Source organism: Lasioglossum baleicum, chromosome 1 (assembly GCF_051020765.1).
Source record: "Lasioglossum baleicum chromosome 1, iyLasBale1, whole genome shotgun sequence".
In the NCBI taxonomy this organism is placed as follows: Eukaryota; Metazoa; Arthropoda; class Insecta; order Hymenoptera; family Halictidae; genus Lasioglossum; species Lasioglossum baleicum.
Genome location: NC_134929.1, coordinates 6171701 through 6192374, shown reverse-complemented (window position 1 = coordinate 6192374; position 20674 = coordinate 6171701). Strand labels below are relative to the sequence as shown.

The 20674-nt window shown below is 40.9% G+C and overlaps 3 protein-coding genes and 1 long non-coding RNA gene across 9 annotated transcripts in view; 2 read left to right on the top strand and 2 right to left on the bottom strand.

Annotated features, from left to right (window-relative positions):
• The window catches only part of LOC143213081 (4-aminobutyrate aminotransferase, mitochondrial), a 3395-nt gene extending 2386 nt beyond the window's left edge, over positions 1-1009 (bottom strand). The window contains exons 1-4 of one of the 2 annotated variants that reach the window (XM_076432593.1): positions 733-1009; positions 517-632; positions 205-372; positions 45-131 (exon numbers count right to left, since the gene is read on the bottom strand). In XM_076432593.1, coding sequence (XP_076288708.1) covers positions 45-131; positions 205-372; positions 517-632; positions 733-784 — 423 coding nt within the window. In that variant the 5' untranslated portion in view covers positions 785-1009. Of the gene's footprint in view, positions 1-44; positions 132-204; positions 373-516; positions 653-732 lie in introns of those variants that run through there. The other variant, XM_076432603.1, reaches the window with a different exon arrangement.
• Positions 698-4432, top strand: LOC143213127 (uncharacterized). Its single transcript, XR_013009875.1, has 2 exons — positions 698-835; positions 944-4432. It is a non-coding gene; the product is annotated as an uncharacterized LOC143213127 (long non-coding RNA).
• E(bx) (nucleosome-remodeling factor subunit NURF301 E(bx)) lies at positions 4322-19120 on the bottom strand. Of its 4 annotated transcripts, none has more exons than XM_076432477.1 (27): positions 18982-19120; positions 15587-16638; positions 15101-15383; positions 14809-15017; positions 14371-14727; positions 13099-14286; positions 12831-13021; positions 11919-12745; positions 11472-11790; positions 11075-11384; positions 10738-10873; positions 10131-10414; positions 9901-10041; positions 9714-9821; positions 9436-9623; positions 9091-9339; positions 8673-8892; positions 8129-8470; positions 7865-8044; positions 7214-7429; positions 6822-7128; positions 6046-6247; positions 5695-5957; positions 5345-5512; positions 5065-5260; positions 4848-4932; positions 4322-4660 (listed from the first exon to the last, which is right to left on the bottom strand). In XM_076432477.1, the coding sequence occupies exons 2-27, from the start codon at positions 16623-16625 to the stop codon at positions 4458-4460; spliced, it is 8211 nt and encodes a 2736-aa protein (XP_076288592.1). In that variant the 5' UTR covers positions 16626-16638; positions 18982-19120; the 3' UTR covers positions 4322-4457. The 4 variants fall into 4 exon arrangements, with proteins under 4 accessions (XP_076288592.1, XP_076288601.1, XP_076288608.1 ...); XM_076432486.1 differs by lacking the exon at positions 18982-19120 and adding an exon at positions 16956-17438; XM_076432493.1 differs by lacking the exon at positions 18982-19120 and having other exon boundaries at positions 10131-10381; positions 15587-17438.
• Positions 18448-20674, top strand: LOC143213096 (putative aminoacyl tRNA synthase complex-interacting multifunctional protein 2). Of its 2 annotated transcripts, none has more exons than XM_076432641.1 (4): positions 18448-18894; positions 19772-19933; positions 20004-20217; positions 20294-20674. In XM_076432641.1, the coding sequence occupies exons 1-4, from the start codon at positions 18712-18714 to the stop codon at positions 20656-20658; spliced, it is 924 nt and encodes a 307-aa protein (XP_076288756.1). In that variant the 5' UTR covers positions 18448-18711; the 3' UTR covers positions 20659-20674. The 2 variants fall into 2 exon arrangements, with proteins under 2 accessions (XP_076288756.1, XP_076288766.1); XM_076432651.1 differs by having other exon boundaries at positions 18455-18876.

Genomic DNA, 20674 nt, shown 5'->3' with positions numbered 1-20674 from the left:
TTGAAGGTATTCGTTACTCCGCTATCTTGTTGGGAATGTCTTACACACGGCTGAAGCAAAGTATCTTGAAGTTTACACGGCCACTCTAAGCTGGGAAACAGTCCTAATGCTGGTCTATTTGCCATAATCCGCTAAAAGTTTATATTATGTTATAATGTCTGCGATCGTTGAAACGAATAGAACTGAATTTTCAACTGAATTTACGTGATTCCCTGCACACGATAAAGCACTCAAGATCGACCGGTGGTTATATCCGAGAGGAAGCGTTGAAATTTGCATAAACATGTCCAAGAAAACATTTCCATCGATATCTGCTAAGTAATTCCCAATGGATCTCTGATAATCTGCAAAGTATTGGATCGAGCCCACTTGCTGTAACGTTTTGCAACAGTACTATGTCAGTGAGTGCAATTTCTAAGTTAACACATTATCGACCAGCGATTATTATCCAGTTTTAATAGGCTTCCGATAGATAAAGCGTTAAATCTATATTATGAAAGAATGAAAAATGTAAACCTGAATTTTAGAAAATTCATTGAGGAGAGCTTCTGACCTTGGTCCAGGAATCTCGGTAAGCGTGTATGGTTTCGCGGGTTCTCCAGGTAAAGGTGCTTTTGGCACGTGATGAAGTTCTGTGAACATTTATCATTTGTCTGTATTCATTTTCAGAAGACCGACACGAACATTACGAACCGTGGATAATAATTTTTAACGTATTTACTTTGTACTTACGCCGAGGTTGCGGACCTTTTCGAAGAGTGTACGATATAGTTTTGAACCACATGTTAGAATTTTTTGTATTTGGAAACTGCTGCTACCGGTGTGGGAAGTCGATGTGTGTACAACATGTGCATAACGATCACTTTTTCGTTTACGTCAAGTAAAAAAGGGACATGTAAACAAAGTTAAAAAAACGACAATAAAATATACGTGATTCTTTCAGGTGAATGACATTTTCTCGCTTTTGTTTTCGCCTATCGCCTATGACAGAAGAAAGTAAACAGCTGTTGTGGGGTGGGCTCCAGTAATGCTTGAACTTCAAAGAGTCCACATCAGCCCACACATCCAGCCGAATAACACTGTTCCTCTTTTACGCTTACGCGAAAAGAATATAGTAAATAAGAAGCCGACCGATAGACCGATACGCACTAGTTGAACGGTATTAATCATAGTTCTGTTCAAAGTTTCATGAAGCCACTGTCATACAGCAGTTTTATTATTTTGTAAGCAATTACAAATTAAAAAAGGTAAATTAACATACTATGCTTTCCTCTAACTTATATTTATAGTGCAATAAAAACAACAAAGTTTATGATTAAAATTAGTACAAATATATTTATTATAAACTAGTAGTATTAGATTTAGACGAATATTGTTTATGTAATCACACTTTGTTGCTTTTTCCTTAATAGAAATAAACACCTTGTTACATGATTAATAAGCGGAGAGGAGTGAAAATGGAGCAGCGTAAAATATACACGGCTGCAATCTCTCTTCACCCGGTTTTTACACTTCAGTAGCAAGCCAAAAAACTTACACGGCTAAATATCGAATACATGTTTGTTTGTCTGTGGGTGTTTCTCTTTTAAAGTGTTTCTACAATCTCTTTTTACAGAAGAAACCTTGCTCCGATACATCGTCGAATGTCGTGTCTACAGAAGAGAAGGAAAACCTTGTCAGAACGATCGTAGTCCGGCTAAGATTATCGTGTACGCATGCGGGACTCCTCCGAGATATTATTAAACAATTTTCGTATAAATGACTTAACATATATTCCTCGCAGGGAAATTAAGGAATTCACTCTTCCAGACAAAGATATAATAGCTTCCTCCGTTTGCCCCGGAGGATAAATAAAGCTAGTACGAGGCGTTACGATCTATTCGAGCTCGCCAAGTTGCCTTGGCTCAAATACTTGTTAATATTCGTCGTTAATATTTGTGTTCGTAGGTCTACGCGAACCGAAATGCTCCGAGGCAACGCCGGAGGAATCTCGAGCACGCGTTTCATCGAATCTCGAGGAGTGAATCCATTCGTAAACATAAAATTCTATTTAAAACGTATCACTTAACTCTTTGCTATATTATTGATCTAATATTAATTAGAGAAAAATGTACACAGTACGTTTGGGGGATCGTAGAGGATCGGAAGCCGCCGAGAGGGACGTAGCAAAGAATTAAGAGCGAAGAAAACTAAAAGAAACGTGTCTAATTACGATCGAACGATGCAATTTTCAAGGGAAACTTGTCGAGTACGCATCACGGAATAAAACGGCGCGCCAAGACGCATACAATTAGACGCTGTTTTCCATTTGTTTTGTTTTGTTTTTCTAACAATAACGTGTGACGATACGATCACTCGGACCGAGCTGCTTATGGTAGAGCTAATGCGGTGTATAAACCTGGGCAAAGTAACGAACTATGGTATATTCCGGTTAACTATAATCGAACGTCGAAGGTAAGAAACAGATCAGTGCCAGGTTCAGTGAACTTTGAATTAAAAATACTGTACAAGCGTTATCCTGGCGAAAATGTACAACCTGCTTTGAGCGATCTGCTTTCTTTCGCTTGAACAAATGATTGATGACCGATAAAGACGGGTCACAGAACTTCGTGAAAACACATCGAATTAATATGCACGCACACGGAGCTCTTGATTCTTACTATCAGAGAACATGTTTAAATGTTTTAACGCATTTTTCTTTCTTTCGTCGGGTGAACGTTTTCTTTAGAGCCTCGCAGAACGATTATTTGCGGGTGTAATGCTTTTCGTACCCAGAGATTTTTCAATATTTAACTATCTTTTTACTTTCTTGTATGTATTTCGCTAGTGAAATCTCCGAAGCGAGCTCGTTCGGTTGCTTCTTTAGTGTTGAGTATGTATATGTATGCATATATGTTTATACTTATATATATATATATGATATATATACATATATATATATAAATACGTATATTTATATATAAATATATATATGTCCATGAAATAATATTGCCTGTTTATGTTCTTCAAAGATTATAGATAACGAAGATATCTGCACATGTACAGTGTGTAGTACAGCCTTTCCCCCTTTTTTTCACTAATTTTCATGAGTGGTAGTTTAATAGCTAAAATATAAACAATATATTCATTGAAATCAGCTTACTTGCTTCTCGACTGACTTTCATCCCTCCGCCTACATGTTCTCATCCTATCAGAACCAAAATTCTATAGTCTATTTTTTCCTTATAGACACTTTCTACCTGAATATAATATTATATACAAGGCAGGGGATTCACGCCTGCTTACTTCTTACGAGCTAACATCGTACGTGTTACTTATAAACAATTTTATAGAAAATTTATGTGATAAAACAACATAATAATAGTTACTTGTGAGCACAATAAACAAATTTGTACAATTTATTATGCGCTTGCTAATATAATTCCGTACACCTACATGAGAGAAAATTTCCTCGTTTTTTTTCCAGCATTGTTTTTCCTCTAGTGAAGTAGAATGTATGTGTCGCAGCAATTGGACCATTTCCCTGTTTATTCATTTCTTTCCTTTTTTTTTTAATCTAACTGCATGCGCGTAGATTTCCATCTTTCTTCGTCTCTCTCTCTCTCATGGATTCGCATAGAGTTCACTAAAAACTCATCGCTCTAAAACGCTCGGTGGCACTGATTTGATATATTTGTTAATTATCTCCGTAGTATGCATAATTACATGTATTTGAGAATAAATGTACATAAATAATAATGCTTGTGCACGATAAATGAATTTTGAACCACAATTTATAGACGTCGTCGTTTATTTACAAAGATAACCGAATGAAAGTATTTTCCCCTTGATCAAATCGAACGTAACGAAAGAAATCGTTATGTATTGCACGTCTTTTCCTTGTTAAATCGACATAGATCAACAATAAAAGTTAGCACGTCACCACGTTAAAACGTATGATACAGATATCAAAATTTTTGTTTACAATCTTAACGGTAAATCGTTCGTTCTCTTTTCTTCAAGCGAGACTGTGTGTGTTTTTTCTTCATTGTTCAAGTTGATCATCTAGCAACCAATGAAACGATTACAATTAAAACAGACTAAGACTGGTCCAAAATTCACTGTGTGCCACTATTTCAAATAAAGTACGCTCTCGCGAGGGCAAATCAAAACTGTTCACACAACTCTAATAAATAGTGGACGAACGTGTCCTATTGTTACGAACTTATGGCTACTTTTAATGTCTCTTTCCTACGTGTACTGGCACAAATCGATCCTTTTTTTCACTGCAGAAATTAAACGGCTGATGTTTCAGTTATTGTTCTCATATATGTATCCCCCCTTCTCTCTCTCTCACTCTCTCTCTCTCTCTCTCTCTCTCTCTCTCTCTCTCTCTCTCTCTCTCTCTCTCTCTCTCTCTCTCTCTCTCTCTCTCTCTCTCTCTCTCTCTCTCGCTCGCTCGCTCGACGTTTGGGTACTTATTTCCCTTCGGAAAACTTTTCTCTCAAGCTCTTAATCTTATGGACAAAATATGTTTCTAAGGATTCCGCGCACTTAAAGAACGGCGACTCTTTCGGATTGTAATAACGACAGTTGTCGAATATCTTTGTCATGTCTCCGATGAATTCGCTTAGCTTCTTGTATGATCTATCGTTTATCCTCAATTCTATTGTTTGCAGGTCTGTAATTTATTCGTTTTATTAAATATCCGAAACACCGAACACTAATCGTAATAAGCAGACTGTAGATCCTTGTGTTTTTATTGATATATTAATCATTGTTGTTCCCACAAAGATCCACAGACACGTATCAAGAGAATCTATGCGAATAGTAAATCTTGATCACGAGAAACTGATGGATTCACTTACCCATTGGTTCTTTTATAACTTTGTAGTAGTCAGGAGCTTCATTTGGATCCACGGGTTCCATAAATGGCCAAGCGCTTTTGTGTGCCTAAATATCACAACAGACATTACTTTCGTGAAAAATAATACTTGAACATTACAAACGACGCGCACTATTTATTTTCAATTTTTTGAAAAAGAAGTAAAATTATTTGTTCATTGTTCGTTTGAAATATATTACCTGTATTTGTTTAATTAGCTTCTTCAAGAGATCGAGGTCTTTCGCATTCAGGTTTTTCATGTTGGCAAAATTAACAGAAGAGTTTCGTTGACAATTCGGACAAACGTACTCGTCGATATTTTCTGCTTCCGATTGAAGTATGCCAACGCATCGACCGTGGAACCAATCCTGACATTTGTCACAGCATATATAAAATCTGTAAACACACAGAAATAAATGTTGACGCATCCATCTTGTCCAGAAATTTCATATGACACCAATAATTTTGCATATGACATACTGAGATTCGTCGTAAGGCTGTTTACATAGACAATACAGTTCTTGAGTATCTCTCGCGTGTCTGCACTCGGTGCAAACAAATTCGGAAAGGGTTTTACACATTTCCTCCGTGATACCCACACAGTCTCCGTGGAACCAATTGTTACAGAGATCGCATCCCACGTAAAATCTATCGCAAACAGTTTACAATTATTTCAACGAACAGTACACGGTTAGTCTCATGATTGATCGTGGCACACTCTTTAAATCAGAATAACTGTTTTTCTAAATGGACCAAACGACTTCAGCTTTTGCATTTTTCTTCTGATTCTACATATGCATTATGCAAAAGATTTCTATTCTGGTACTCACTTGGTCTCATCGTAAGGTGTTCTGCACAAGCAATACAACTTCTCTTTCTTAATTCTATTGGTAGCTGACGCAGTCGATGCACCAGGTGGCGTGTTGCTACTCCCTTGCGCTTTATACTTCTTTGGCCTTCCGCCTCTGTTAGGTGGGCTGACTTGTTGAGCCACTTGAGCATTAGCTTTGCGCTTTGCACTGCCTACTTTCACCTCGTCCTGCTTGTGTCTTTCTGCTTTCGTTCTTGAGGCCAGCTCCGCTGACAGGTCCTTCTGTAACCAAGCGAATCAAATATATACATATATATATATCTCCAACGCGAAATAAAGAAAAATCACAGTAATGTTTACGACAACCTACTTGAATGTCTATTTGCAATTCTTTCTCTAGTAATGCTCTCTTCTTCAGGATATCCTTCTTAAGCAATTCTTTATGTCTAAACAATAAAACCTGCATTCGGGAATGCACTTGTTGCTTTCTTCTTAACTCCTGACTGTCTTTCAACTTTGCTGCTCGATTTTTTGGCGTCAACTCGGTCTCCGTTGGCTCGACTCTTAGTACCCTACGCAAAACAATTATCATTTGCACAACGATTCATTTCCTTCTTTCAATCCAAAATCAAAATCAAAATGATTTTTGGATACGTTATAAATTTCAACATTTTCAGCAACTTTCTCCGTTGCATGATTTTCTATCGGTTTCGCTACAGTAAATTCTGTCGATTTAGGGCTGTGGAGTCGTGCATTCGGAGTCGAAGTTGGAAGAGGATATGCCGATTCCAACTCTGTGTTAGTAAATTTTACAAGAATTAAAAATCTGCTGAAAATAGTTGAAATTTGCAGTGAAACTATTTATATATTAAATAATACTACATTTTTATCAAAATATTTAACTAAATATTAAACTTCACTGTTTTTCCTTTCGTATTCGAGAGGGAAAACCGTAAAGTGTGAAGCGTTAATAAATGGATCGCTACATCAATTTCGGAGAATAAACAATTTGTGCCTAATGGTCCCGTGCATAATTATTTCACGCAAACGTTGTTACTTCGGGCATCGATAGTTTTTCTAGAATATATCGAAAAATGATCAAAATCGAAGGGTACGTAAGCGTAATTCACCTGAGCGTGAACTTACTTTGGGGTTTCGCGATTATCTTGTTTTATCGCGGGTTTCTTTCTAGGCGTTTCCCACTCTCCGTCCTGGTCATTTGTTAACGATTGCGTGCTCGTCGGGGTAGTTGTTGTTGGAATGTTAGAGGGTGCTGGTCTTTTGCGTGATGGAACACGCGGCGTTGTAACCGTAGGCGTAGCGTGACTTTGATTGGTGGCTATCGAGTTTTCGACACTCCCCTTCATTTGTTTCTCTTGGTATCGTTGCAGTTGCAGTAGCTTCTCCTCTATCTCCGGATTCAGATTCTCTTGTTTCAACGCGTTTTTAATAGCTGCAAACATTCACGATCGTTACCAACTAATTCTAAGTTAGTTATCATGAAAAAAAAATTACTAAATGATTGAGTAGTTACTAACTTTGTTGGATATAGTCAGGCGTTAAAATAAACTTATTGCCCGAAGAGTCGCTTCCTTCCTTCATAGTTTGCAATGGTTGCTGACCGTTCGCTACGCTTGTTTTCTGCGACTCGTCGTCGGCGGGCACACTCGGCTGTCCAACTTGTTGAACAACCACTTTCGGTTTTTCAGTTGTCGCTGGAAGCTCTGGAATGCTTTCTGTTCCTGTTTGCGGTTCTGTCAAAGCCAAAATACAATTCACAAAATCAATAAATTCGTGTTAACTCTTTGTACTACGATTTGTTTTACGGTAGCAATTATAACTTCTCCGACGTTCATAATTTCTTTTCGAAGAAGAATCGATAACAAGAAAACAGGATATTATTTGGGTATCAAGGAGCAAAATCGGTATGTAATTCGACTTGAAAATGCCGCTGCTTTGCAAAAGAATGTATAAAAAAAAATATATAACTCATGTAATTTTGATTATTTTTACTTGAAAAAATCACACGTGTACATCGAATTCCAATAAATGTGTAAGCAAAATTCCGATATGCAAAATATGTTCGATAGTTTTTCTGGAAAAAGAATCGTAAAAATTCGCGCGAGAACGGTCATGGAAAATCGGAATATCCCGTCTTCCTTAAGGAGTACGACATTTCTAATACAAACCAGTTGCAGCTGGAGGTGAAACAGCTGATTGCTGTGCAGTCTGCGACTTTGTCGCAGGAGTATTTACTGTCGTGGAGCTCTGAGAGCTCTGAAGAGCTTGCTGGCTGTTTGGTGCTGGTTGAACAGCCAAATAAATTTTTGTAGGCCCTAGTACACCTTGCTTTCCTGTGGTAGCTTGAGCTAAAAAACGAATTGTTGTGCACCATTAAAAAAACATTAGACGCGAAACATGCGTGCAACGTATAACGGTATCCGATATCGAACCTTTCAGCAGTTGTTGTTTGACCTGCTGCTGCACCATCGCGAGTTGCTGCGGTGTGAAGTCTGCGCCCTGTAAACCCTGTAAGACTATGCGAGGCCCTTGAGTGGTTTGAATCACTTGGGCTGTGACGCATTTAATGACGGTGCCAGGTGGTTGACCAGCTAACAAAGATGCCTCCACGCTTCCAGGTGCTGGAGCAGTGGAGGCTTGATTGGAAGCGGTAGTGTTCGTCGCGCTTGCGTTTGTAGTCGCGTTGCTGCCGACGACGGTGGTGCTTGTCGTTTCCGTGGACTGTGTTCCTGTCGTCGTTGCTGTCGTTGTTTGAGTAGTTTGTAACGCAGGAACTGAACACAAAAAAAGGATCATTAATATTTCTCGGATTCTTTTCGTCTAAATTATACAGGGTGGAGCATTTAAAACGGGTGCGCTTCATTTCTAGGAGCATGTATAGGTGTCGTTCACTTCATTTTATAGGTAGAGCTATATCACGAAGGTCAACTGTTTTAAAAGCTCCACCATTTCGTACGTTAGTTTAAAAGAGCGAACCTTGTTGCTTATTCGGTGTGATGGTATTTTTAACGATAATACTACTATTCGTTGAATTTAAATGCACAATTTGATTGCCCGTCGGTGTACTACGAATCACTACTTGATGGCCACCGATCGTCGTTAATTGAGCTTTGCCTGTTGCAAGTTGCTGGGCTAGGTTCGCATTAGTCACTACTATTTGATTACCACTGATTACTTGGCCACCGGAGGACAGAACCTAGAAATTCATAACGCATTAATACTTCTGTTGTATAATGCTTTGTACCACAGTTGCGCCGGTGATTATGAAAGAGGGGCAAGTCAAAATTCCAAATAAATTCATCTTTTCTCTTGTTATTTCAGAGGTCTCGTCTCGTCTCACTGTCATAATCACTGGTACAATTTACATTTCACGGAGTTATCGCTTTACACGTACTTGTGTACCCTGAACAAGTTGTCCGGTGTTAGCCACCACAATAGCGTTTTTGGTTGCTTGCGTTGGTGTTGCGATCGCCACGGTTGTTGCTGGACGTTGCGCAGCCTGTTGAGACTGCGCTTGCGGTTGCTGCGCTCCCTGAATTTGTTGCGTTGCGTTCGCTGTTGCTTTAGTCGGACTAGCCTTGGCAGCTGTAGCATTAGGCGTTGCAGCCGCTTTGGTTCCGCTTGTTGTGGTAGCAGGTTTCGCCTTGAAGAACGTTTCATCATTTAAAATAAGTTCTTCTAATACTTGAATACTTGAAATTTTCAGAGTGTACTTGCTAATTGACTTGAAAAATGTTACCTGTGTAGTTGAACTGTTCGCAGCAGATTGCGCGGGTGTGGTCGCAATCGCTTGACCAGTGTTCAACACATGCAATTTTCCATCCGGCATTTGAACCAATTGCTGACCAGGCATCAAGCCTCGAACTTGCAGCTTCCCATCCGGTCCTCTTAAAATCTGTACCTTCTGTTGAATTTGCTGCACGGGTGCTATTTCATGAAAAAAAAGCAAAGGAAATTGATCAACCGAAGATGTCAGAAATTCGTCTATGCCGCTATAACACCGAATCAAATAAACACCTGCTTGGCCAGAAACTTTGATCAACGACTGCTGATTTCCAGATTGCAACTGTGTCTTCGGCAAAATGCTTGTAGGCCCGGAAACAACTTTTGTTGTGCCATCAGCCGCTATTCGAAAGAAATATAAAACGTTGAATAGGTATACATACATCGAATTACGAGTCTAGCGGTATAAATTGATATTTACATTTCGTCATATAAATACGTCTGGTTCCGAGGAAAGTCTTGTTTTGCGTAGGAGTCGTCAGAAGGGAAGTTAGTTGTGATTTAGTTCCGCTATTTGGATTTGCCGGTATCGCTACCTTCGAAACCAATTTCACCGTGCCGTCTATGCGATACACATCGAATATAATATCAAATTAATTTCAACTTGAACAAAATAAATTTAATCGAATAGAGTGGGGCTGGCTCTCTCACCATGAGCAGAGTTAGTAGTAGTAACTTTAACAAGTTGCGTAGACGTGGCAGAGTTAGCCGGACTCTTCAGTGTCTCTAAAGCCCTCTTCTGCTGATGGGCAGCTCTCTGCATGCGCAACTGTTGTTCCATTTTTTCTTTGATCTCCTCCGGTGTTGCTTTGCCGCTAACAAGCTGATCACCCAACCCTACAGTGGATCCTGAATTCCTGTTCGAACCAGCACCTGCAGATTGTGGCTGACCCGATCGACTCCTAGTAATAATCTGGGCATTAGCCTTCTCTAACCTGGAGAGGACACACATCAAGCGGAGGGTTAGTATCGGATGGTGTTAAACAAGGATAGGTGAGACATCGAGTGTGATTTTATAAGGTGAGAAAGTGTCAGGTGTCGAATGCACAAAAGGAGGTTCGAAAACTCTCAGAAATTATGAAATAATTGCCGGTAGATAATGTATTAAAAATTCATTTGCGTGCTTGCTGAATCGGCGATCAACGTGTCAAATTTGATTATCGTTTAACAAATCCAGAAAATATAGCGAAAAGAAATATTGAATGCGACAACTCTTTTAATCTTTTATAGAATCGTTCGACATTCTGTACTACCATACCTGTCGCCGTACTGCTTAATTTCCCACAATTCTAATTTATCCTCGTCAACCCACTCCTCTGTGACTTGTGGTTCGGTGCTTTGCGGCGATTCTGGTCGTTTTCTCTTTCTAAGACCGCTCCTTATAGATGTTACCTCTGCAGATGTAAAATCGTTTGTATCACAATATACGTATAAGAACATAGATAAGGTGGACTATATGTGTAGAAGAGAAAAACGAAAATTAGAAAATTGTAAACCAAGTCGATTTCTGAGCTGCAAAGCCGAAATAAATAATATATAAAAGATATTATGATTTGCATCGTGATATTTATTTATTTGTTACTGTTACCGCTAACCTCTGACTTGTTTCGGCAATTCCAATGGTATGACAACCTTCCTGCGTAAGTACTGTGCTTTATCTAGAAATTGACCAACATGACGGTGCTTGAGTATCTCTAATGACATGATTTCGGTATCTGTTGTGATTTGATGTTTGCCATCCGTGGACAACGGCTTTGCGGCCATGTCGTCCCATCGAAGGCACCCCCATAATATTCTTAATTGTAGAGCTGCCGCTGATAGCGATTTTATCCCTACTGTTCTGTACAACCAACAAGTCTTGAACAATGGTCTAGGACACGGATACGGCCAAACAGACATATTTGCCTGAAATAAAACTCGTGTTACGCCGGGCACACGCTAACTTTTCTACCGTTGATGCGAACGTAAAGGAAAAGTGTACAACAAGCGTACCTTAGCAACATGATGGAATCCTTGAACTGGCATTCGTCCACCGACTCTAGCCAATTTTCGTAACTCGTGTTGCGGAAGCAGTAATATACTACGATGCTTATTTTTTGTGCAAAATGTGGAACACAACGGGTACTTAACGGGGGTACGCTTCTTTTTCCTATCCGCTAAAGAAATCGAGACTTTCTTCAGGTAAATCTTTCCCTCGGTCGAAACGGCGCTATAAACTCTCTCTGTACCGTCAGCGTTTAACTCTTTGGCAACTGTACTCCTCTGCACGGTTCTGCCTCTTCGATTGACAATCGTTGTCTTCTGCCCCGTGCTGTTCAAACGATCGATATTGTTCAAAGAAATTCACTCTCAACAAAGCCAAGAAGAAGTGTAATCGACACTTTGACGACCGCTGTGCGGCCATAAAAAAAGCAAATTTAAAAGCAAACTATTCCTTACCTAGTTTTCACTTCGGATGAAAATGTAACTGAATTTTTCGATGTCATGTTTTCCTGCATACTCTGCACTACACCGTCTACAGTCTTTACAGTCTGCTGCGTTGTGGTTACGGTTGTAGTGGTGACCACGTTACTCGTTGTAGTCGTCACTACGTCCACATTTTCAGAATTCCCGTTGTTGTCTGCTTTCTGATTAGATTCGATTTTCATTTTCTTGGTAGGGGGTGAAGAAGATACATCTCTCACCACGTTGGTAGCTGGTGTTTCTTCCTTACAATGCGTTGCCAACGCCACCGCGGACTCCAAATCTTTTTTAATCGCTTCTTTGCTCTCGTCGCTTCCTTCCGTTTTTATTCCGGTTTGTTGCGCTTGTGCCGCGGATGTATTAACCACCAAAGCGGCGGTCGACGATTGATTGTTATTCAAAGCATTGGCCTTTCTCAACAGCGTAATAAGATCACGCTTCAATCTGGCCTTTTGGAGACATATGGGAGAGTAACATGTAGACGTTAGACTCTGCGTTGTGCTGCCAATCTTCCCCGGCGGCGTTGTCATGTTGCAATACCGTGAATAACAATTACTATTCTTGGTGAGTCTCATGATATTCGCGTACTGTGCCTTCACCTGCTGAATACGCTTCCCTATTACAGCCAGCATCTCCCTGGCCGACGTAGATATCGTTTTACTAGGCTGCTTTCCAGTAAGTATACTTTGCAGAGTATGTTCACCACCGTCCGTATCGCTTTCCTCATTATTTTCAATGTCAACTTCAGACTCTCCTTCAGTCTTTTGACTCGCAGGTTGATTCTGCTGCTCTTTTGATTTTTCCTAACACGCAACCACACACATTCATTCGGGATCAGATTTTACCCCATTATCGGAATAAATTTTTATCGAGATCGAATTTACTTACAGTCTGTAATAGTCTTCTTTCTTCCAAAAGCTTCAAGTGTGTTCGACGCGCTAGAAAATCGTCGATCCTAATCTTTTTCGCAATTTTTGGATAATGGAGTCTTCCGTTGGTAGTCAGCGCTTTAGTGATATCGATCTCCTCGAACTCTTTGATCGGTGTGAAAACCTTCTCGATTTTTATACCTGCTAAGACTATAAAACGAATAAAACAAGTTAATAATTAAACGAACACGCTGCGAACAAAACGAAAACTTGCTTGCGATACGTACATGACAAATTCATTTTTGTTTCCTGCTTAACCGATTGCGAATCAGTTTTAGAGTCTGTCTCGTCCGACTTTGTCGTTTCTGCACTGTTCTTCTTCTCAGTCGGTTCCGACTTTAAGTTTTCCGCTTTGCATTCTTGCTTCACCGATGTATCCATAGCATCCTTAGAGGTCTCCTCCTCTTTGATCTCCTGCTTGACTTTCACTTCCACGTTTTCCTCCTTTTTCGTAGGACAGTACTCCTTGATCAAGAAGTCGTAAGTGGGAGGATCCAGAGCTAATATCTTCAATCCCTCTTGATCTCTGATTTGTACCATGATCTTTTGCGGACCCGTCCGAAGACCTAACTTCGTCATATCGGAGAGTTTGTAGCGGCGACTAGCAGACACCCACAGCCATCCGCCTTGTCCATGGATTCTGTACTCTTCCCCTTTCTGTTTCCACACTTGGTGTTTCAAGCCTAACGTGTACTTGACAAAATTAAACAAACGGTTCCGTTCCTCCTCGTCTTCTCTCTCCTTCTTGTCTTTTTTATCCTGCCGCTTCTTCTCCTCTCTTTCGAGAGCCGTTACTCTTTGCAACTTGACGTGTCCCAGCTGATCGTGCCATACGCTAGCAAACACCACCGACTTGATGCACGCCTGTAACACGATCAGAGCTCGCGCGAAATCTCTTGGATTTATGCATGCGCCCACTGCCGTGGTCCAAGGTTTGCGCAGAAGAGGCCAGTTGGTGTGCATGTACGGTGCCTGAATGCTACTTTCGAGTTGAAGGATCGTTTGACGGAGGGTGCTGACCAGAAGTGCCCGGGTTCCAGTCAAACTTCCCACCCATTTGAACTCGGACGCTTGAGTCAGCGAGAATTTATGCGACAAATGTCTCTTTTTGTCGCGTTCCTCGTTGCGCTGGGCTTTGTTCAGAGCGATAGGGTTCGTGCTGTATTGGTTCACGTACGACTTAAAGTTGTTGTCCATGCCCAACTTGAAGAGGTGAGTACCGGAAGCTATTTGGTGGGCTTTCTGCCTTGTCAATCGTGTACCACCGTCTCCCTCTTCCTTCAAACTTTTATCCAACTTTTCCAACTCTTCTTTCGATATTTGCGTACCGGTGCGTCTCTTCAAATCGTCCATGTTAAACGTTCTAGGCTGCAAAGACCCTGTTTTCGATCTTGTTACGATTGTATGTTTCTTACCTGCGAAATTAACGTAACTCGTTAAGCGCGATTCACTCGTTTTTTATTTTAACCCTGAACACCTGAAATTACCGTACAACTTACCGTCTTTACCGATTTTCGAAATACCCTCTTCCTCTTCCAAGGCTTCTTCGTCGATTTCTTCGGAGGACGATGTAGACGTCTTCACAGTTTTATTTGCTGCGTCTAAATCGGTATCTACGCTATCTACTTCTACATTTTCTGCTACCATCTCGGGGGCAGCACTTTCTCTCGTAGACGACTCTTCGGCTGGCTTTGTTGCTTGATCCGTTACAGCAGCCAGCTGCGCTTCGAGAGAATCCGAGCCCTCGTGTATTCTCCGTACCATATCTTCAGCCTCTTGTCTTTGCTTCTCCTTCTTATCTTCCTCTTCCTTCTCTTGCTTCTCCTGCCGTTCTTTTTGTAATTTTAATATGAGACCTAGAATTAAGACGTTAAGCGTTAAACCTTGGAAATTCATGCAACACACGCATATAAAACAGACAGTTTATCTGAACTTACTATTTTCTACTTCTAGGTACGACTTCTTGTTACCCTTAAATTGATTAGTAATTGATTCTGTGAGTTCCATTTGTCGTACAATTTCGTCTTTGTAATCTGATAATTCACGGTACAGTGCAACTTCCATTTCAATACGATCTAACGTAAGCAACAATTCGTCTAATTGTAAAGGTGTGCTGTAATACCAAACCTCGCCGTCGTCGCTTTCACTGTAATAAGACAATTGTATAATATCAACATAGAAAGAGCGTTTTAACGAGACTTTGTGTTCTTTCGACGAGCTGTAGCTTACACGAAAACTCTTCTAGCAAGAAACCAATATTTCCTGCCATGTCTGTCGAATCCTAAATGTTCCTGACGGCATAGCGAACCGTTCTTCTCGACATCGGGTATACAATCGGCGACGCCGGTCACTTTATGAGCTTTACACGTACTACACTGCCAGTCCTCTGTGGGAACATCGACTAACGGAGGTTCAACGCACTCCAAGTGAAATACAGCTGGGCAGGTTTCGCAACATAACAAATCGCCCAGACGATGGCAAACTCTGCAGTGGTCGTCGTAATGCATATTTCCTAGAAAAAGAAGCAAAAACTAGTAATTTGTTAAAGTCAAAGTAATTTGTTAAATGAAACGTTAAGAAAAATTGATACTCTTTAGCGAAAAAAGGAAAACTTAATTGTTCGGCATGGACACATTCGTTTCTCCTGCCGATTCAATAAATCATTTATGCGAAATGTAGCGAAAGGAACGCCATGAAATATCTTTTAAAATATACCTTCGTGCAGCAGATCTTCTCTTACAGGATTCGTGATTAAAAACTGATCTGTTAAAAACTGGAGCACCTTGAGTCTGTCCTCGATAGAAGTGAACGGGTATTCGCAAGTCGATAATATATGTAGAATATTCTCGTCGAAGCACTTGTCGCTTTCTACGTAAGAGCGTAGCACTTCTGGCCAAGACATCGGATCCACAAAATACAAACTAACGTTCACAGAGTCTTTCTGATCGAGAGGACCAAAGTGCGTCTGCTGAGAATCCTCTTCCCGAAGGAGAGCTTTGATGAGCATTGTATGTATCTCCGCCAGTAAGTTGGTTTGATCCTCGCAAATAAGGGCGGCGCAGAAATCCTCGAACCTAAAGGCCGATAAGCGTACCAGAGTACGAAAGTGTCTCAACACTTCGTAGATCGATAAAGACGGCATAACGTATTCCTTAGGGACTAATAGGTCATCCGAAGATTTAGGTAGTACCAACGACGGCAGTTCCCTGTTCTGGAGCCATAGTGGTTCAGGGCTAGGAGGCCTCTGTTGACTGAGCAACGTTTTACGGGGAGTGCCGCTGGTGGTGCTATAACTAGAGAGGGAAAAGTCACTGTCGCTCGACGGATCCGGTTCCTCTATACTTTCCGAGGACTCGACGTCGCTTTGCAGCGGGTCCTCTTCGGCTTCGCTCTTCTCGCTGGACTCATCGCCAAAGTCTGATCCGTAATGGTACTCGGAGTCGTTGTAATCGACATTGGTATTGTAACCTCGGCGATGATAGACTCCAGAACCAGAGTGACCACCCTTTCGCGAATGTCTTTCTCTGGGTCCCCTTGATTTTCTCGTTCTGGTGCTCCGTCTGCTCTCCTCGCTCTCAACCGGTGACGACGGCCTCGACGGTGTTGGCGTACTCGGCTGCGAATTCGGCGTTTCCGAACCCTTGTTTTGCAAATACTTTGGCTTCTTCATCAGATGATACTGAAACTTTTTCGGCCTTTCCATGACCACCGACTTGGGGGGTCGGCCCCGTCTCTTCGACCCTCTCCCCGTCATTGTCCGTCACGCACTGTCAACGAAATGGCACTTACTTAACACGTGGTTTGTGGAAACGCGCGCTTGTAAACAAATACAAATGACACCGTAGCAATGAAATGGAACTCATGTTTGTACTCTGATCTTTGCGCCATTTTTCGGCTACGGTCACGTGACCAAACACAATTCTTTCATGATCAACGGCTCGGTACGATCTCGCGTGGCTTCTACCCTCCTATCGACGAACGACGATCAACCGCCCGCAACAATAAAAACCCGATTTTCCGACCGATAACGGCGAAACTATGTACGGGAAAATCATTCACTGACGCGAGTGTAAGGGGTATTTACAATATCGGTTCCTCGAAGAGAGCGCTGCTCCAATTGGTTCATCGAATCGCCGCCATGTCTGGTCTCGAACGCATCTACTTAAAAAGTCGACAAAATCCTCGACGGAATTTTCGGTTTTCCGTCTGGGAATGATATATGGCTCGACCGCGTCCCCTGCGAACGTGTTTCAATGGGATTCATACGATCCGGGGTCGGAGCGATCGCTTTTTCATTTCTCACGAAACGTACGGAAGGTCCAATCGCTTTCACCGTAACTACACAAGATCCTGTCAGATCAACAATAGGTGGCGACATGCGCGGTTGGAAAAACGCGTATTCTAACCGCACTTCCGACAAAAACCACTCGCCTTTCCTTCACGCGTTTCCTCTCGTTTCGTGTGCGCGATTACACCAGAAGTATTTTCATTCACCACTGGATTTTTACGGGCCACGAATCGAACAATAAATTCGCGTAACTCGATCGCATACGAATTCGCTGTTACCCGCAAGAGAGAAATCTAACTTTAGTTTCGAAGAAGCTTCGACAGAGGACACCACCTGATCTCCAATTTCTCGCACCTCGTTAAAGTCGGTACATATTTTTTTAACATGTACCATCGTATCAATTAAAAATCATCGTGTTTTTTAGAGAGCAATATATTTGACATGTTCGCCAAGCAAATTCTTCGATAATAAATCTTTACCGATTTCAGGGGAAACAAGCGACTATCGCGACATCTTCGGCGTTCGAAACTGGAATTCCGTAAAGTCGTATCGTCTGTTCTTTTACGGCAGACGCGACAATTATCGGTGCTTTTGCCTCGTAAATATTCAATTACATCGTGAGAAGTAAACAATTCTACTTGGAAGTTGAACGAACTTCTATATATATATTCTATATCGTACGTCGTACGTATTTAATAAGCGAAGCACAATACAAATGTGTTGCGATACACGAATAATCCCTATGCTACCAAATGTACCATAGGGATTATTATTGGTAGTCAAATTTTATCTTGTTCGATAGAAACTTTGTAATTTGATTCAATTATTTTATTTATAAATTTCAAAAATGAAGTTTGAGTTAAGTAAAAATTGAGTGGCAAGTTAATTTTTTAAATTGCTACAAAATTCATGAATACATTACACGGAATAATCGATCACAGAAAAGGAAACGTACTCGATCATAATCGATAAAGATGTGAAACAAAATCGTAACTCGTAAGTTCAGCTAAAAGACATAAATATTTATATGTATGTAATTCCTGGTAATGTTTACATTGACATTTTAATGTCCCTGCCCTCTTGACACGTTCGCGTTCTAAGAAAGAAACAATTCGTTCCCTTTGGTCGAATAAATCGCTAGACGCGTGAAAATCATTTTTCGATAGATCGTAATGAAGACCGCATAGAAAATTCGTCTAGAAAACCGTGTAAGATTTTGGCGTCATGTAATTTCGCGAAGAGTTATGGGCGCCATCTTTGAAAACGGATGTGTCGGCGTCATGGACCTACATGGTCGGCGTTGGTCAGTGGCCAGTGGTTGTCAGGTTGTCGGAAAGTCGGCGACACGAGAACGAGAACTCGACACGAGGACACGAGGAGACACGAGACCGCGGCCGCGGCGACCGCGACGGTGACAGGTGGTGGGGGATGAAAGAAAAATGGCTGTCTAACGAAAATCGAGAAATACCAAAAACGAACGAGAGTGTGATGATCAATTGTGAGCAGGAATTATTGTTTTTTTCGCGAATTAACGAACCGCGAGGCGACCGTAATGCGCAATGAAATGGCGATGTACGCTTTGAAACCGGTCATCTCTCTTCCGGACACGTTGCACAACTCGAAACCGATGTACGAAATGCGAAATATTCACAAGGAACGATCCAGGGACGACCATACGGAAGCCGAGAACAAGATCGTGCCTGATATCACAGAGCAGGTTATCAGCTTTTTGAAGGTTTTCATCATTTCTGTTCCTCATGCCGGCACGAAGACGCGCGCTACGATAATTTCTAAAACTAGAATCGAACGGTTTTTTACTCACGCTTCGACCGTGCATGGTAGCTTCGAGCCTTTCCTCTGTCTCGAGCTTGTTGTGCATGACTCCTCCCAAAATTTCCACAAGCACTAATCACGATCGACCGGGAATATGGTTCTACAGGCTTGATCGATGCGTGCCCCTCCAATTTTTCGTCTAACAGGACACCGACGCGGCTATCGTGCACGAAAAATTCGGCTCGGTCAAAGGATAAGCGGAACGCGGAGATAATTATTATAGAAGAGGGCAAGCTTACTAAATTAGAACTGCACTGAAAGCTACACAAAGTACAGTTGTATAACCAAATACACAGAAAACCTAACCCACTGTGATATGTGCACCATGTACTAGCTGTTTACTGGTCCCAATCAACAATGTTACTGGTCAACTGTCAAATCTATAATCCATGACTCTCTTGCACCTTTTTTTTTTCTAGAAAAATTTTTTCTTACCATGCATTCGTCAGAGATGCATAGTAAGGTGAAAAAACTATTTGGACATTCGGATGTTTTGTAATAATGCAGATTGGAATTCCATTTAGCATTTCGGTTAATTGTCTTAAACCAATCTTTAAGTAGTTTTCTTGTACATTCATATAATATGCTGATTTAGGAATGTTAGTAATTTCTTGTTGGCAAAATAATGCGAAAAGACAGAAAATCTTATAATAAAAAAGGTATAAGTACTGCATTCGTATACTAACGCATATTTGGGAACGTCCTCATTTGCGAAGTCGATGCAGCAACACTTGGCGATAGAACTATCGCACGCAAAGTAAAAACATATTTTATTTCAGTGTCCTCTGCCAGAATATAATCTATTGGAAGCGAGGCAGGAGAAAATATTGGCTCAGCTCGCTGATCTCAAGAAACAAGTCTCGACTCTTTGTAATATATTAAAGAGAACCAATCAGACCACGGTCGAAACTGCAGCGGTCGAAATATGCAATGAAAGCCAGGTGCTGTGTTCTACTCGTTAATCTTTCGAACAAAGAATCAGAAGACTAATGTTTCTATTCGCTCTTCCAGGATGCTGCCGTCAGTGTAAATCTAATCGTAAATGTGAATCCAAAGATGCTTCCTTATTCCGCGTTAGCTTTAAAACGAGTTTGGACGGATACCGATATTAGAATACAAACTTATATTCACTCGAGCATCGACGAACAAGTTCCTTCGATCGAACAATCGGTTACTCAATCTCCTAGGAAAAATGTCATCAACATACAATTGATCTGGAAAGATGGTAAAACACATTTATGCGAATGGACAAGTTTATTTAACGACGAATGCATTTTTACGCATACTTTTCTTAATTGCAGTTGCAGATCTTGAACTTGTGTCTGGTCTACGCGGTTACAGTATAACCGGCGAAATGAATTTTCTAAGACATCTTAGCAGGCTTGTAAGCTTGCATAATTATGAGAACTCTGCGTGTCCAGAAAATGTAAATAGAATTGACTGGATACTAGATTTGTGCCACTCGATACGCTATCAAAGTACATTGGAAAGAAAGCAAGAATTAATCTTATTGCTAGTTGACAAATTAAATATTAATTCGCCTGATAAAAAGGAGCCTGATATAGCAGACATTGCAGTATGGAGCACAATTAAACAAGTCTATCCAAAGTGTCCGTCGAAGCTCCAAAAATGGTTTATAGCCTGTGAGAAACGTTTCTATCAATAAATGTTTTTTTACTAAG